Genomic DNA, 18221 nt, shown 5'->3' with positions numbered 1-18221 from the left:
AAAAAGGAAGAAGAAGAAGAAGAAATCAAAAACAAAATTTTGAAAAAATAGCTTTTGGATTTAAAAAAAAAAATTGTAATTTTTTTGAAAAAATCAAACATTGAATTTTTTTTAAAAGTTTCTACAAAATGGCATAGCAAATTTATTTTTAAATTTTATTTAAAAAAAACCGACTCTAACGATTTTGAAAAGTTTTATCTAAAAATGCATCTTTTTAAAAGAAATTAAACTGGATACTTTTTTTGGAGCTCATTTTTCAGTTATAGAGTTTTTTTTTATATTTTACGAACGAGCAAGTTCGTGCGACACATTTTATTTATTTTCGAAACGTGACGGTATATATTTTTCTTAACTTCAGATTCGTATTGAGAATATTATAATTTATAAGAAAAATGTATTTTAGTTCCACAAAAAAAAAATCCAAATAAATTAACTTTTGTAAATTATTTTTATTCATTTAGGTATGTATTTTATCTAAATACTTAAAATCTATCACAGTCTTATAAAATCTCCAATATCGAGTATACATTATTTTACATCATTTCATTTTACGTATAAGTCTTTCCATTAACTAACACTTCACTCATTTCAACTTCCAGCTCTGCCTTTGGCATACCTTTTTTTCCATATCGGAAATATTCTTCAATTTCCATCAAAGATTTGCCCTTTGTCTCCGGCAAACAAAAGTAAACGAATAATATTGACAAAACTGACATAATTCCATATAACGCAAACACATTCTCAGCTCCCATAAAATCTCTCATCGATGGATATGCTTTAAGGACAAAAAATGACATCAAAAATCCAAAACTTCCAGTTAACCCAGCACATGTTCCACGAACTTTTTGTGGAAAAACTTCTGAATTCATAAAAAATGGCAGTGTGAAAATTCCCAAAGTACTAGTGATGATATAGATTATAATGAGGACAGCTGGCAGGTATGGAATTTGTAACCAAGGGAACCAACTTGTAGCAGCTAGTGTAAACATACAAATAGCCATTCCAATAGCTGATATTATTCCAGCTTTTCGACGACCGAATTTCTCAAGAAAACCACCCATCATTACGGTACTAACGGTTCTAGCTACACCAATAAATACTGCACAAAGAATTGGATCAATATTTACACCAGCTTCGATAGCTATTTGAACTGCATAGACAACTACAACGAAGATTCCAGAAAATTGTTGACAGCAAAATAGTCCAATCATGATCAATAATGGCTTGTGTATTTCTGGTTGACGTAAGGTCTTATAGAACGGAGTCTTCTTTTCTCCAGTTTTCAATTGGATTGTCTTCAAGAGAATAGCAAATTCAGCTTCAACTTCAGGATGTGTTTGTCCTGAAAATTTAATAGAGAATTAAAAAACTGTTTATTCTACAATTTTACTTGTATAAGGCTTTACAGAAGCAAAAAAGCTTCTGTAAGGCTTTATAGAATCATAACTTACCAACATCAATTCCTCTGAAATAATACAATGAAGCTTTTGCATCTTTCGCACGTCCTTTAGACATAAGCCAGCTTGGAGTTTCAATAACTGGTACTAATAGTATTAAGCAAAGGACTTGAAAAGCTAGTAAAATTATAGCAATCAAATGCCAATCATTCTAAAAATAAGAAACAAAATACTATTAGTTGCGAAATACTTGAGATTATCCCACTTCTGACACTTACTCTTATAAAATATCCTAGAATATAGACTAATAGAATTCCCATAGCTACACTAATTGACACGCCCAAAATCAGTCTTGATCGTATTTTGGCCAAACTTATTTCCGCTCCATAGACCCCGGATGGAGCACTTCCCATTCCCATTGTAATACCGATTAGACACCTTGATATTATCAGTTGAATATAAACTGCTTGTGGATCTTGTTGTAAAGCTAAAGCCATTAAAGCCCAAGAAGCTATAGCAAATAAGTTGACTAGGATCACAGTTCTTTTTCTTCCTATTTTGTCCATCAGAAGAGCAGCTAAGAGTGCACCCAGGGGAGAGGTTATGGACCCAATCGATGCTGTTGAAGGTACAGAAAATAAGTATTTCCACTAACTTAGTAAAGTTTTAAAAGAACTTACCAAACCATGAAGCTTGTGATTTGTCAAGATGAACTAACTCATTTGGATCTGTAAGCTGATTAAGAGTTACCGATGGCAAGCCCAAACCTATTCCACAAGCTAAGACCCCCATGTTCATCAGTAAAACCATAAATTCCTGTAAATAGTCAAAACATACATTATTCTCTCTGGGTTATCAAAACATTAAATTCGTCTTTTGACAAAAATAAAAATTTGCAAACATTGAAAATAAAAATTAAAACAAATTCATTGTTTAATCATCAAGTTCAAAGATTAATGACGAATCTTCTTCACTTCACACAACAATTTGTGTGTCGTCAAGGTAGATGATAAATTATATTATTGTTATAAAAAAAACTCTCATGAGAGAAATTATATAAGATGTAGGTAGTCCCCAAAGTTAACTTACTTGTCTTCGAACTGCTTTAGGTTGTTCGCCTAATGGCTTTGGTTGCATTGGTTTATTATCAAGGCCGTTAACAATTTTTGGATGATGTATGCCATTACGAAGGCTTTGCAATTCACCCTTATCATGTGTCATTTTTTTTTTTTTTGGTTGCTTATACTTATTTGTTATAAATTTATCTGTAAAAATAGAAGTACATAAGTAAATATTAAGAATTGTTAAAAATAAGAAAAGTCATCTTAACAAAAAAAAGATAAAGAACAATGGAAATTTTTATTTTTTCAAATATTTATTTGTATAAAGCAAATATAACGTAGGTTAATGGTTTTAAACAGTAAATTAGAAGTTATTTAAAGTTAAATTATGATCTAGTTAATATTAGATGAATAATTTGTTGCAGTAAAATGTCTAGCCGGTTTTTCAAATTTGCACAACCAAGCAGTATCTAACAAGTTATTTATTTAGGTATTCACTTTTGGTTTTATTTATTGTTTGAGTGCAAATTTTGATAACATGATTGTATGCATTGGCCTTGAAAGAAATGCTTACATTTTGGGTAAAATTTAAGTCCGAGGGTTTACTCTTGAAAAATTGGGCTGTCTAATAGGTAGTTAAAACTAGCTGAAGCCATCACCCGTTGATTACACTGGTTTACAAGGGTATTGTTGCCGAAACAAAAATATACTTTTCCAAAGGTTTTCGGTGTGCTGAACTTGAATCCGAAGTCATAAACAACTAATCAGCTCCCGTTTTTGAGATATTACCGTTAGAAAATGCAAAAAAAATGTTTTTTTCAGTTCTTCGGACCTTATTCTTTGTATAAGGAAAATCGTTTGAGCATATTTAGTAACGTTTTCTATAAGAACTGTTTTCCATCTTTCGATACCTGTTTAAATCTTTTCAATATCTTTTGTATTGCCCGAGATATCATAAAATGAAGTAAGTGGGTTTGGCTTCATATATCATAAAGAAGATAATGACGTTATAGAATTTATAAAAATACCAAACAACTTAGGATATCTCGGGCAGTAAAAAAGATATCGGAAAGATTTAAACAGATTTAAAAAGGTGGTAAATAGTTCTTTAAAAAACCGTTACTAAATATGCTCAAACAATTTTCCTTATATAAAAGAATAAGGTCCGAAGTACTGCATTTTCTAACGGTAATATTTCAAAAACGGGAGCTGATTAATTTTTTTTGACTTCAGATTCAACAGTTCAGCACACCGAAAACCTTCAGAAAAATATATTTTTGTTTCGGCAACAAAAAAAAAGTTTAATTTTGTTAACCAGTGTTATCTTTCTAGAAAGTCGAAGACAATATCTCTTGCAATTCTTCAATCAATACCACTATATCGAAACTTGTTAGAAAGTCATCTACTAATTAAGGCAATCGTCCAGCATCATAATGCGGAATAAACGGGCATTCCAAAGATCCTCTTTCTGTTACAGACCTAAACTCTCAAAAAAGATATGATGGCATTTCAAATTTGGCAGTGCAGTGAACCTTATACTCGTAAAACAAAAAGATTCCAAATGTCGATTCGCCGAAGGAGTCACTTCAACAATTTACTTTATAGTAGATTGTAGAAATTAGAAATGCAAGAAGTCATAGGCTTCAAGAAGTAAATAGAAGGTCTTATTAAAATGCGAAGATGATTTAGTCAAAAGCTTACACTGATTGGTGCATTTTGGTCGGAAAAAAGTAGGCATTGTGTGCCTCATTTACAAAAAGGAAGACGCTATGAATTGCTTGTCTCTTGTAAACATCTTATCTAAAATGTTGCTAACTACTTTTTGTGACCGTCTTAAAACTTTTGCAAAAGACCCAATTAACCTTTTTACTAATATACCAGATTGGGCAAGACCCATAACAAAATTTTTAATCAAGTCACACCTTTTTTCTTATCAATTTTAATGCCGGCTAAAATATCGTTAATAGGACTGAAATAAACAGACCCATCCTACATCTCCGAATTCTTATCCACCACGAAAAACTTTTAAAGTTAATCATTATCGCAACCGCGTTCGTCTGCAGATACCTTTAAACAACAATATGACTCCGGCTAAACCGTTTTCCATAGACCAATTAAAGAAACAAAGTAGAAGGTCATTACATACAAGTAACTTCAAATTGGGCATTTTAATGAAGTTACAAGTTTTACACATTCAAACACGTTTCAGTTCAAGACTTTTGGTATATAATTAAGTTTGACAGCGATGTTTGAGTAAATAATTAGCGACCATCATTGTTGCCGGAAAAAACTTACAAAAACACCAAGACATCAATGATCAATACAAGTTCAACGATTCTACTTGACACTGTGTTGAATAGTTTTCCATTTCTGACTTTTTATGATAACTTTACACCTACGTAAAGTTCATCATTAATAAATATTAATAAATCAAAATAAATATGGCCCTATCTCAAGTTCACTGCTCCTCCTCCATTATAGCTCTCATATAATTACTACTGACCAATAGACTATAATAATGGCGCAACAAGATAACCAAAATGCCACACACAGAAATTCATAAGCGTGCCTGCGGATCGGTCTTTAATCAATTGTGTTTGATAAGGCCTAAAATTATACCCCTAACCCCTTCAGCCTCTAGGGTATTTTTCTCTTCAACATCATCATCAATATTGTTACTGGCCAGACTCAATTGATTATATTTGTATTGTTTGCTTTTTTATTACAAGTCATTAACAAGGCCACAAAATAGAAGGAAAAAATAAATTGATTCTACCAAAGAAACAGCTAATTGTAAACAATTCCCTTTCAAGTGAATAAGAAATCATAAGTAGGTAGGTTATACATCGTTTGCAGTGTATTGGTTGAAGTAGATATATAAATAAATATACGGATGGATGGCTTTTTCATTGAGGTTTAAATTGAGACTTGTTGAAGTCCACATTCGATAAGGACAAAGTGATTACACTGTAAATAGTTTTATTGTTTGACTTTTGATATCAACAAATAAATATTATAAGTTGCAAATCTCTTTTAATCTTTTACCACGCTTCGCAATTTTATTTGTTTTTCTAAGAAAAAAAAATTGAATTTCTGCTGTAATGCAAGTTTTTAAATCAGAATCAGAATATAATATCCGTCAAAACAAAATTCAAGATAAAGAAACACGATAGTATGAGATTAATGAAAAAAGATTAGTGAACATGTTCAAAACCTATAGCGTATGAGGTGATAAGATACTCGTGCATGATTTATAAATTTGGAAATATTGATAAGTTGTATTTATACTTTAGCACGAGGTTTATAGAAGTAAACAAAACATTTGAACTTTGAAGAAGAAAATAAATAGGTACGCACGGGAAATAATATTTCTTATAAAAAGAAAGAAAGAAAAAACCTACGTCAATTAGGTAAGTAAGTTTAGGTTTTTTTACAGCCTTTGCAATTTTCAAAAACATAAGAAAATGGGAAGAATTAATCTCAAAAACAGAATTAAAATGACAATCTCACTTAATAATGAGAATGTCAACATTTCACCAGCAAAAAGGAACCGTATGGACCAAGGAGTACGAACTGTTTAGGTACAATTCTGTGTACAAGAATATTTTTGGTACCATAGTCATTAAAAAAAAAAACTGCACTGTTATTGCGCTTTTTCTCAGAATCGCTGCCCGATACAAGCCGGCAGACTTGCATGTTTGTAATCGCTATATATGAACCCCCTTGTAATATTAATATACCTTTTGCACAAGAAATCTGCTACCAGCTTTCTGTCTATATAGTCCGTCGTCAGACTTCAAAGCTAAGCCAAGGGAGACCGAATCTCCCATGAAGCGACCAAGGTCTCTAACGGCTTGAAGTAGACGACTAGCCGTAGGCCGAGTTTGACACACGCTTTGCTGTAGCGTCATAATAGAATGAACATGAACATTGCATTTTGATAGTTCCAGTTCCAGAACCTGAAAGTTATTTTGTTAAGAAGAATCCTAGTGTAGTAATATTACAGTGCAGCCTGCATGGAAATGTTACTGCGCTGAGTAATTTTCAGGTCCTGGGCTTATCGGAATGACACTGAAAATTTTCACAGCAGCTGCTCTGCTATGTTTAGATACGAAGATATTTCACTCAAATATTCGAAAAAAAAACATAAGATAGGTAGTGGAAATGTGATGAAATTTAATGTAATGTACATGCAACAATATTCTTCGAAATAACGTAACTTTTATGTTTTGGATCAACACCAAAAGCCATGTTTTCCAATAATTCCCCAAATATCTTGACTTCGGGAGATTTAATTTTTACTTCTTCAATAAAGATCATCAACATGAGGTTCATTCAAGATGTTCGAGGAAATTCTCTTTTTTTCGGAACCATAAACCAAGGTCCTAGATATCGAGCAAGTTCATAAAAGCAGGACTTCAGCATTTCTGCAAAATAGAACTTACATTTATTCAGCCAAGGACTGTCTGTTGAAAAATGTATTCAACTTATTAGAAATATTTGTCTTTTTTCTAAGAACGAGTATTAAATCAGTCAAAATTCACTCGTAAATATAACAATTTTACCAATTCTTTTTTGCACCACTGCTGCAGTCTTGCATTTATGAACTCGCCCATCATCTGCAAAATCCACAGCAAGATTAGAGTCAGTTGGGGTAAGTGCGCGCACTTTTCACTTTAAGGCAAAATTGTGAAGATTCTATAAGAGATATCAGAATAAAGTTTTTTACGTTTGATAAACCTATATTTTGGGAACAAGAAAACACAAAAAAAAAGTTTTTTAGTTTAAATATTTCATATGATTATAAACAAAAACCAAATGAAGTCAATAGTTTTAATAGGAATCTTGACAGTTTACGTGAACTAAATTTCTAAAAACTTTATGTTATACTTAGTTAAACAAAACTTTGTTTCAAAACTTCCAAGTTTTCACTAAAATTAATGAAAATATAAAAGAAAAAACAAATTAAGTTCAAATACAAAAACTTAAACTTTATTTACAAAATAAAACAAACAAAATAATATTTCTAATTAAATTAAAAGAAAACTGCCTTTCTTTTTTGAAATTAAGGAATAAAAGCCTTCGTTTCTCAAGATTCAAGTTTGACATTTCTCTGTCTTGTTGAAAAAAGAAAAGTTTAATATGGGAAGAAGTGCGCGCTCTTACCCACAAAAGGACTGCGCGATTTTACCCACAAAGGTACTTTTTTTTCTATTTATCAAATTTATTATAAAATATAAGAAAGTCTAACAAATTTTTGACTTAAATCAAATATAAATAGGCACAATTCAAAAATATATGCTACTTTCGGTATATAATGCTCCCACGCCGACGCCACACACTTTTCCCGCACAACTTTTTTTTTTTTGTTTTTAGTCATATTTTTTCAAGCCTGGGCCCCTGTTCTGTAACTTTATCACTGGCGATAAACGTTTTTCAACGTCTCTAAAATCCACTTTCTTCAATAAATAAAGCAAAATTTATTTCAAATTCAGAATTTATGAATTAAGAAATTATGATCTGGAACAAAATTTCTTTTATTTTGATGAGGTTTAATGGATTTTAAGGTCATTAAAATATTTTATCGCCAGTGATAAAAGTTACAGAACATGGGCACTGTTTTAAAATAAAATGGAGCTGAGCACACACTCCCGAAGGTTATCACTTATTGACGTCTTACTAAGCGCTGATTTCCTCATTTTCAGTTTTAGTTTTCTTTGGACACAACTCGAGAAATAAGCAGTGCGCGCTCTTACCCACTGCGCGATCTTACCCCAAATGACTCTACCTATTTTCGGAGACAACTACCTATATAAGAAAAAGTTCTTCAAACTTTTTTTTATTTCTTTGAAATTTTTGAAACATTCAGCAGACTATAATCATGTTTAGATGTAAAAGCTCATAGTGCACACTGTAGCGCTACTGATAAATACGATTTTTGAATTAAAACTTTTTGTAGACAAACAACTTAGAAATTTTATCAAAAGAACTGTAAACAATTTTAATTCCAAAGTCCCTTTTATTCCCTTTATCAAATCAAGCGAAATGTTTCAATGTCAAAAGATTATGAAAAAAAAATCGCCATATGATTCATTCAACACAATATTATTCCAAAAAAAATAAAGAATTCATCTACTTCGTCTGTTCGTCACATTTTGTGAAAGTAGAATTATCGAAACAAGAAAAAACAAGTTCAATTTTTGTTATAAAATAAAAAAAAAAAAAATACAAAACAACCCAACCCTACCAGACCGGTATAATCTTCAAAACATTTTACAACCCTTATAACTATATATCTTCTATTGCGTAAAACTCTGTCAACGACGGCGAGTGGCCTTAATTTATTTCCTTCACTTCGTTTGATTATAAAATAATTTACTCTCATTATCGAATTCATTGCCATGGTTCATAAAATTTTAAGATTTATCAATTGGCGCCCAACATCACAGCTGATTATCGTTGTTCTCTACATAGATAATAATAATAATTAAATAAACTACCTTCACAAACACTCATTTAAAAATAACTCGATATTTTGACATTTATTTAATTGTGATTCAGTCTGAGGTAAATGGAGGTGAAAATTAAATTAACTTTTTTAAATTGATAAGAAATTAAATAAACCATTTCAGAATCTTACAAGTAAAGTTATTTTAAGAAAGTGTAACTCCCAAAAACCGTTACTTCGAGTGATTTATGTAAATGCATGCAAATTGTTCCAAATTTATCGATACAGGTATTTTACAGGACAAACGTAATTACTTTGCAAAATTCATCAGAAATAAAAATAAAGTTAAAAATAAATTCAAAAATTCAAATAACACATTTAAGAGTTTTGAATTTCGGAAATATTTCTCCAAATTTTAGAAAGAATTTCTTTTTAACACTCCAACAATTATTTTAAAACAATCTGCAATTTAATTTAATCATTGTCTAAAACCATTATAAACATCCTTAAAATATTCTTTAACCTCAAAAAAGAATTCCATCCTACCTTACAAAAATTCGTCCTTTTCTAAAAAACAAATATATCACAGCTTAAAAAGTGGTCAATTCCACCACAAAGTTCTTTTTTTTTCACTTATTCACTTGTCTTAATCTTTTCTCACATTCATCAGCCACAAAAAATTAATATATTTTAATTGAAGAAAATATCTTCTTCTAAATAATTCTTTCTTAACCAATTAAACTGGAAACGTCCGTAATCGTTGGAACTCAAAACTCAACTAAGCTGACGACTCCGAATCTGCGATCCATTTCGATTGATTTCAGATAGATAATACAAAAAACAAAACAAAAAAAAATGAATTCAGGCTTTTCTATAAAACAACTGATAGCAGCTATAACAGCTAAGACCTGAAACCTCGTGAGAAACTACCAAGTAACCAGATGCGTGTGAGCGAGTATAAAAATGTTGTGCGTTGTATCCCTATCAGTTAATTTTTTCGTTCTTTTTTATCAACTTCAGGGATCTAGCTAGTAGGTATTTTTGAGTTGATTTCTTATTTTTTTATTATGCTAATTTTTTTATAGAACAACAAATAACTTTAGTCTCTGATTAGGACTATGACGAAGGATAAAGATACTTTTTTATTTTTATACTTATATTGTTGGTTCTTTCTTATCAGAGGTCTTTGTTTAAATTGTTATTGTTGTATATTTTTTAGGGCTTGTGTGCTATAATTTAACTCAATAGAATTTATTTGACATTTTTACAACAGTCGTCTACGAAATACACACACACACTCAGATACCCAGTGACAATATTCTCACACTTGGAGTATCACCGGAAAGAGGGAAGCTAAGCAGCTATGAGCAGTTTTTTCTGTTGATTAAATATATTGTTGGTGCAAGATCAGTAAGAAAGATGATGAGTAATTAAGGGGTTGTAAACAATTTTTTGTTTATATTTAAATCAAGTTTAATCTATTTAACACTTTAAAACAACAATTGTAATAATGTAGAATGATAAATGAATAATAAAACGATGAGACATTTTCTTTTAAAAAAAATGCATTTTACTATGATACATACATCTTAAAATCAAGATGCAGGTCTTGTAGTAAGTACACTCTAGGTCACGGAAATAAGGATAATTTGTTTTATGATTTTTTTTTTAGGTTTGTTGTTTTTGGGTACATTTGTATTTTCATTTGTTCCCTCATAACTTCTAAACTAGTTATGATAATTTTAAAAATGAGGTATCGTTAGACGAGTCTTATCTGTCCACTGGTTATAGGATATGAAACATTACATTATATTAAATTTAACGCCCTCTACTCATTACAGATAAATAATTGGAAATAGTTTTTAAGACCATGAAATAGATGTGGGCCAATCATATTTTCTCTCCAAGATAAATAAAGGTTCGAGGGAAAATGCTTGCAGTAGATAGAGTCAGAATACAAATTTTCCTAATTTTTTAACAAGCCTTATTGGTAAAACAATTTGTTTTTATTTTTATTTAACTGACCTGGAATTAATCAAGTTTTAAACTTTTATCCAAAAATTTTATTTTAATCGAAAAAAATACTAAAAATTTTAACTATCCGCTAGTTTTGTCCATTTTAAACTACTAATGGCCCAAATTTTGAATACTTTTTGTATTTTTTTTACAAAACAAAAACAAATCTAATAAAATCAATAATAGGTATTATAATTTGTGTTTAAAATATTATTTTTACCTTTGTCAATTTTTAAACCAAAAAGAAAACCTCTGAAATTTCGTTTTAGCCTACAACGATCTCTTACAATTTTAAAGCCACTTAATCATAAACAATCGGATCGTTGAAAAGATTCTTTAAAAATGTTGAATGAAAAGCAAAAAAAGACAGGCAAAGTGGAACATTAGTCACCCACTGGACTAGATCGACACATTCAATGTGCTAAAAAAGTTATGTGTGATAACATTTTTTATTGAAATCAATGAAAAAAGAAAAAAACATTATTCAGCGTTTATAGAAAATGCGATTTGCTGCGTTAGTCATCAGTTATAAAGATTAAAATATGGACCCAGTTAAACATTTATACCCATCTCAATAAAACTGCTGAAACAATTCACTCTTTGATTGAATCATACATAAACATTGAAACTCCTTTGTAAATTACTAGAATAGATGGTCTTCAAATGATAAGATTATTTTTATTCAATGAAACAATACCACAAAATTCACCACCTTTTAACAGTCGAAATTATTTTATTTCATATTTGACCCGAATTAAATGACTCAGAGTGTATTTTGGACCAAAAACAGGTAGGTACACCAAACACGTGTAAAGGTTGATGCTCGATTTATCTTATTAGAATATATTAGCCCTATCACGTTCCTATAAACGAAGCGTGTGCAGTGTGCACTGATAAAACAATTCTTTGCTCGAGTAAATATTTAAAAAGGTTTTATTAGGTACCTTACTTTGCATTAGAATAGATAAAGTTGAATTTCATCTCACATCACATCGCTTTATATAAATTGGTTGATGGTTTTCAAACGGATGCGATGACTTTCAAAAAATTTCCAATTTTTATTAATCTGCAATGGAATTTTCCGTCCGTTTTAAAAAGGTCAAAGTTCAAACAATGCACTTGCCTTTTAGGTAGATCATTAAATAATATTGTGAAATTCGCTATTTTTTTAAATTATCAAAGAAAGAACCCTCTTTCTTTGATAACTACTTTTTTCAACAACGGTGTGTGAACTGTCCTATTCCTATTTGAACAGAATAGAGTAATCTACCTTCGATATGTTTTTATGAAAAGAAACAATAAGATTATAATGTTCTTCAAAAATTAGTTTTACTTTGCGGTAGACATACACTGAACAAAAATTATTACAAAATGTAAATTTAAGGTTAATACAAATTTAGTCGTAGACCGAAATTTAAAACAAAAATAATAATAGTTCTTTTGCCACACCCACCAATCCAGAACTTTGTGCTTTTATTTAAAACTTTCGTTGTGACAAATTTATAATAATGATAATGAGATATAACTAGTTCTAAAATAAACAAAAAAAAAAAACTACCAAATATTGACGCAAAACTCTTTTTCAATGACCTTTCATCATGATGCTGTCAACAATATTAAAACTTTAACGAGCACGAACATTGAACTTTGATATGTACTCATTAAATGGTAATTATGTCTCACGCTTCTTGACAGATAGTGAAAGATGTTATTCATAACGTAGTTTTGTTTTGGGAATTTCTCAAAAGTTATTAACTGTTTGGTTTTTTTTTATAATTTGGTACTTCTTTGAATTGATTAAAGAATTCGAACTCGAGAATTTTTGTTTTGTTGAGATTAGATGTTGTAATTTTACCAAGAAATATTCATTAAAACAATTAAAAAATATATGTTTATATTTTACAATTTTGTCTAGGAACAAAAGTTATGAAACATATTTTTTTTGAACAGCTTATAAGATAACTAAGCAGATTGTAAAAATTTTGTTTGTTTGATTAAAATTCGAATATACATGTCTAGGACATGTATATTCGAATTCTATAATAGCTACCTTGTCTTTTTAACGTTTTTTGTAAGCCATCTATACACTCGGATGGTATTCAAACACTAAAAAAAACAATCGAATCATTATAGGGTTTATTGTTAAGGATTAAAGGACTTACCTAGGTCTTATTCTTCTTTCTCATATCACATACAAGGAAATATAATGCTCAAAAAAATTTTCAAAAACTCAAATCTTGGAGCATATATTTTTTGGTTTTTTGGTTTTTTTTTTTATTGGTTATACTAAATATTTGGTAGGTAAGTATAAGCTTATGTACATTAACTTGTAAAGATACTGTATACAAATATAACCATAATGTGTAAAATGGACAGCACGCCAACGTACTGCCTAAATATAAATAGATAATTCCCACTGGTGTGATAGCAAATTTCCAAAAATTGAACGCACCATCAATCAATTCTGTCTTTAAAGAAGTTTACCAAAACCATTTACTCTGTAGTCAGTAATATGGTTTTATGGAGATTGCTGAGAAATTAATTGTTTGGGCTATCCTCAGTTCACAAACGGCTGGAGTTCTTAAATAAATTTTAGCTCGGCTAAATTTTTGAGATAATTTTGTTTGGAAGCTAAAATTTTGCTCGATCTGCGTATTAGGCTAAACCCGCAGTAAAGGTGATTTTTAGGAAGAGGAAAAAGAGGTCTTTATCATTAGATCGTGATTTTTTCTACAATATAATAAGTGCATCATTACCTCAAAATTGGCTTTTTATTAGTAACGAGGTATTCGATTAACAGCGACGAGACGATCGATGGCTCGTATGCAATAAAAATGAGCTTAAGCTCTTATCTCACTTTTCAGTACATTTTCTTGAGACCTATCTCATTTTTTTGAGATAGGTCTCTAGAAAATGTACTAAGAAGCGAGATAGAGCTTAAGGTCATTCTTTTTGCGTATGAGCCGATATGTCACTTTTGGGACCCATTTACGCCATTTTACCTCATAAATATGACAATGTACATTTTATACGCTTGGCATTGATAATAGAGGCCGCATACATTCCCACTGTAAAGTGCCTCTTTATATTTTGAGTGTAAGTACGTAAAGGTACTCCATTTCGTAACTTGCATTTAGATTTAAAGAGGAAGGATTTACTTTAAAAAAAATTAGGAGTATAGGTACTATTTATTACTCTCTAGCTTTTGAAAACATGAACATGAAAACATATACAGGGTGGTGCAAAAAAATGGTAGAAATGTGAAAAAATATTTGACTCATCAAAAATCATGCTTCTTTATCTTTGTCTTAAGTGAACACTTAAAAAAAATAATGGATAAACAAACAAAATTTATTTAGTAATACTATCAAATAAAATAACCAAACAGAACTAATATCTACGTGTCAAATTCGCATATAACACGCGAAAACAAGTAGGTATATCTTCAAAAATACAAAGAAAACATTTTTTGTCATCAGTGTTACATTATTTTCAACGTAATCAATTAAAGAAAAGTCAGTTGTGAAAACAAATAAAAATTGAAATATGTAAAAGGTTTTTTTCTGAAATACAGAAAAAAATGGTCACACTAAGGCCTAGTTTTTCAGTGCAATGTAAACACTGATTAAAATCTGAATAAGTTAACCCTACGAAAAAAATAATCTCAGTGGCAGTTTTTCAGTGCGAGGATTAACTTTTTATTTGCGAAAAATCTGTGCAAATTTTATGGATATCATATCACTTTTTCCTATCAAATAAAAAGTCCATGATATCTGACAAAAATGTATCAGTTTCATCTGTTCCATTCAATAGTTTTTCCTTCATTTAGCCATTCCTTCATTTAATCCTAGGTCTTACAGCGTAATTAATCAATTTAACCCAAAGATCAAAATTGACTTAAAATTTTGTTTTTGTGAGGTTACCATCGAATTAACCTCACTGAAAACCGGTCCTAAGTAGATAAAAGGTGTGTTTTTTTGTTTATCTATATAGATTTTGTGCAAAAAAACGACATCGAGATTTTTGAAATCAAAACAATTTACGTGTTAAAAACAACAAAAACTTTATCTGTATAGATTTTTGAAAAATCCAGATAAATTATCCAGATTTTACTTTCTCTCGATAAAAACAGTAGTGCCAAGGTTGTTTAATTGTTGTGTTCATACAGAAATATCTGAAAATATTAACAAAAAAAAAAAAAGCAGAGAAAACGAGGTTTGAAAAAAACTCTCATAGAAAAAAATAATCAAAAATTTGTTTGACATGCCCTTCAAGCAAACAGGTCCGACCTCGGTCCGAATCCGCTCCGCCTGAGGCGGAGCTGAGTCCGACTTCGGATCAGAAACTGGTCCGAAGGCGGCTCAAATTAGTATGGAAATTATAATCACCGCGAAGTCGATTGCATATGTATTGGTGTGGTGAAAATCTCCATTCCGAGAAAACGGAGCCGAAGGCGGACCTGAGCCGGAGCAGCGAAAACCTACCAGAAAGAGGAATAAGAAAGGGATGACATTTCGCATTTGCGACCAAAAAAAGAACAAGATTTATTTTTTTTTCACTGAAACTGTTTTATTTTTTATTTTATTTTGGCAAACGAAATTTTCACAATAAATACAATATAAAACAATAACTTTTTTTTTATTTTATTTCATTTGATGCTGCTGCTGTTGTTGGTGTTTTTTTAGATTCCCAATCGCATGTTTCACCTTCTAGATTTTTCTTCATCTACAACACAAGAAGAAACAACATTTTAACCCAAACACTTTGAGCGATATATAAAACATACCTTTTTTGTTTTCCATATTGTTTATAATTTAATAAAATTGTTTATAATTAATAAACTAACATTATACAAACAACGACACGAGACACGACGCGACCAAACACTTCAACAAAAAATAACAAAATGACGCTTTGGCTCTTGTTTGCCTTGTCTTTCTTTTCCTTTTCTCATTTTTCACCACGCTTCTCCTTCGACTTTTGTGTTCATACACAAAAAGTTGCAAGTGTGTGAGTGCAACCCCTTTTTTCGCGTTCTGAGGGCGGAGTGTCTTTGTTGAACTCAGTTTTCTTGCTTGAAGGGTGGTTGCATTGAAATGTCAATATCTGGAGATATACGCAATGCACTTTTCAGATAAAAGTCTTAAATGGATCCTTATAAGATTGTTGAACAGATATGTATATAAAATTACCAAAGTTTTTTCGAAAAATTAGAAATAAAATTAAAAACGTTTTCACATTTGATTTTTAAAAAATCGAAAAAAATTCAATATGGCTACATTCAAACGCTTATAACACAAGAACGACGCAACTAATGTTAATGGTCATGGTCTTAAAATGTAGCTAAGAATATACAGATAATTTTTGGTTTTTTGTGAAAAAACATTTTTTTTGAATCCAACATGGATGCCATGGCCATATGAAAATTTTTGTTTGCATCCAACATGGATGTAATGGCCTTCCCACTTCGGAGTTAAAAAAAAAAAAAAAAAAGCAACATTTTTGACAGACAGCTGCCAAAGTATATGTACAGTGGTGCCAAATGTTTGCATGGATTTCAAAAATCCCGATGTCGTTTTTTTGCACAAAATCTATATAGATAAACAAAAAAACACACCTAAAATAGGATCAAACATAACGAACTTTCTATCTTCTTAAATATCCGAGAGCCACCTATGAACAACTAGCAAACACATAAAAACAAACAGCTGTTCTTGACAGAAGAATTCCTTCAAAAATAAAAAAAAACTTGTAAACATCACCGAAAATTTTCGTTCCTGTTTTACATAAATTTTCTTCAAAAATTATGTCCACAAATTCCCAAATTGACAGTGCGACAACTGAAGAAGAACGAAGAAAGCATCGTTACAGAGGTTCGTTACACCAATTGTACAAACCTTTTCTAAATTCCTTAACCACATTCTAGGAGGAGCTTTCTTAGGTCTTGTCGGCGGTGTAGCAGCTCTCTTTGGATTCTCTCGAACTCTAGGCCGAGCAAAGCGTGATGAAGCCGCATTCATTGCCAAGGGTGGCCGGGAAACAATGATTCTAATGGATGCTGGATCAGCTCTCGCTTTACGTGCTCTTGGTTATGGGACTCTATATGCATTTCTAGGAACAGGAGCATTCTGTTATGGCGTATGGAAACTATCAGGAGCAAAAAATGTAAGTCAATGCAATAGAACTAAAAAATGTTAATATATTTCCACCTCTCCTTTAAGATGGATGAATTTCGTCACAAAATGGGCTCTGGCCTACCGAGACTAACTAAAACTGATCCACCAACAAGTCGAACAGAATTCGAAGGATTGACCGACTTAATGAAATATTTAGCTGCTTGGGGAAAAGAATAAAACAACTGCCTTTTTACTTATCAACTATATTTTACTTTAGTTTTCTTTTTTTGTACTCAATTTGTCTTTTTGTGATTTTGGAATTTTAAAAATGTACTTTTCGATAATTTGGGATTTTCTAGAGTCCAGACGATCTTTGCAGAGTTCAACAAGGTTTTCATGGATTTCAAGAACTTCAGCGTAATCTACTTCCAGGTAGACATTTGCTTCTTTTCTGAATTCGATGGATTCTTCTAAGAACTTGTTTAAATCTGGAGCTGCTTTGAGGTAAGCAAGTTTGTCTTGAGAGAGAACGGAGTAGTCAATGTTGTCGATGGAAGGTGCACTTGAAAAGAGATAATTATCAACTTAATTCAATGGTTTTTCTTTTTAAAAATCTAACTTGTTGATGTTTTGGCGGGTTTTCTTCAAAAGACAAAGCCACTCTTCGATTTCGTCGTTCAAACGCTTCTCATATCTAGAATTGACTTAATTAATCACTTTTATTAATTAAAATAGTTTAATTCTTACTCTGTTCTTTCATTATTGACTCTTGTTTCATCACTGGGCACTAGAATTAAATATAAATATTAGAATTTGATTTACTTGATAGTATTTTTGTTTGTTTTTTTTTTTCATTTACAATCAAGTGTTAAGTTAAATACACTTCGTGTTAGAATATTTGATTTGCGAATTGAAACATCTACATCTGATTGTTCATCTGAATCGGAATCTACTTGCATTTTCATTATTTTTTTTTTTTATTGAAAATTTAAATAAAATAAAAAAGAAAGAAAAAAGTTATTTTTATTTACAAAAATGATTTTTTGAAATTTTTAAATTGAACAAAAATGACAGTTGAATGACAGCTGCCAAAATATTTGTATCCATATATAAATCGGCCATCGATTATTGAGTGTGTTCAGAAATATTGTTTAAGGGCTCCATCAGATTCAGCATCCAAATT

At 30.7% G+C, this 18221-nt stretch overlaps 2 protein-coding genes across 2 annotated transcripts; one reads left to right on the top strand and one right to left on the bottom strand.

Moving 5' to 3' along the window:
* Positions 1–469: 469 nt before the first annotated feature.
* On the bottom strand, positions 470–9617 carry LOC129907516 (facilitated trehalose transporter Tret1-like). The gene is made up of 6 exons (XM_055983794.1): positions 9453–9617; positions 2487–2662; positions 2078–2213; positions 1676–2016; positions 1452–1608; positions 470–1342 (listed from the first exon to the last, which is right to left on the bottom strand). Exons 2-6 carry the CDS (start codon positions 2616–2618, stop codon positions 549–551), a joined length of 1560 nt encoding a protein of 519 aa, XP_055839769.1. The 5' UTR covers positions 2619–2662; positions 9453–9617; the 3' UTR covers positions 470–548.
* Positions 9618–16655: 7038 nt separating this feature from the next.
* Positions 16656–17302, top strand: LOC129907512 (transmembrane protein 242). Its single transcript, XM_055983790.1, has 3 exons — positions 16656–16795; positions 16849–17087; positions 17144–17302. Exons 1-3 carry the CDS (start codon positions 16729–16731, stop codon positions 17273–17275), a joined length of 438 nt encoding a protein of 145 aa, XP_055839765.1. The 5' UTR covers positions 16656–16728; the 3' UTR covers positions 17276–17302.
* Positions 17303–18221: the final 919 nt, after the last annotated feature.

This window comes from Episyrphus balteatus, chromosome 1 (genome assembly GCF_945859705.1).
Source record: "Episyrphus balteatus chromosome 1, idEpiBalt1.1, whole genome shotgun sequence".
In the NCBI taxonomy this organism is placed as follows: Eukaryota; Metazoa; Arthropoda; class Insecta; order Diptera; family Syrphidae; genus Episyrphus; species Episyrphus balteatus.
Note: the sequence above shows the minus strand (reverse complement) of the source record. Positions and strands in the feature narration are given on the sequence as shown.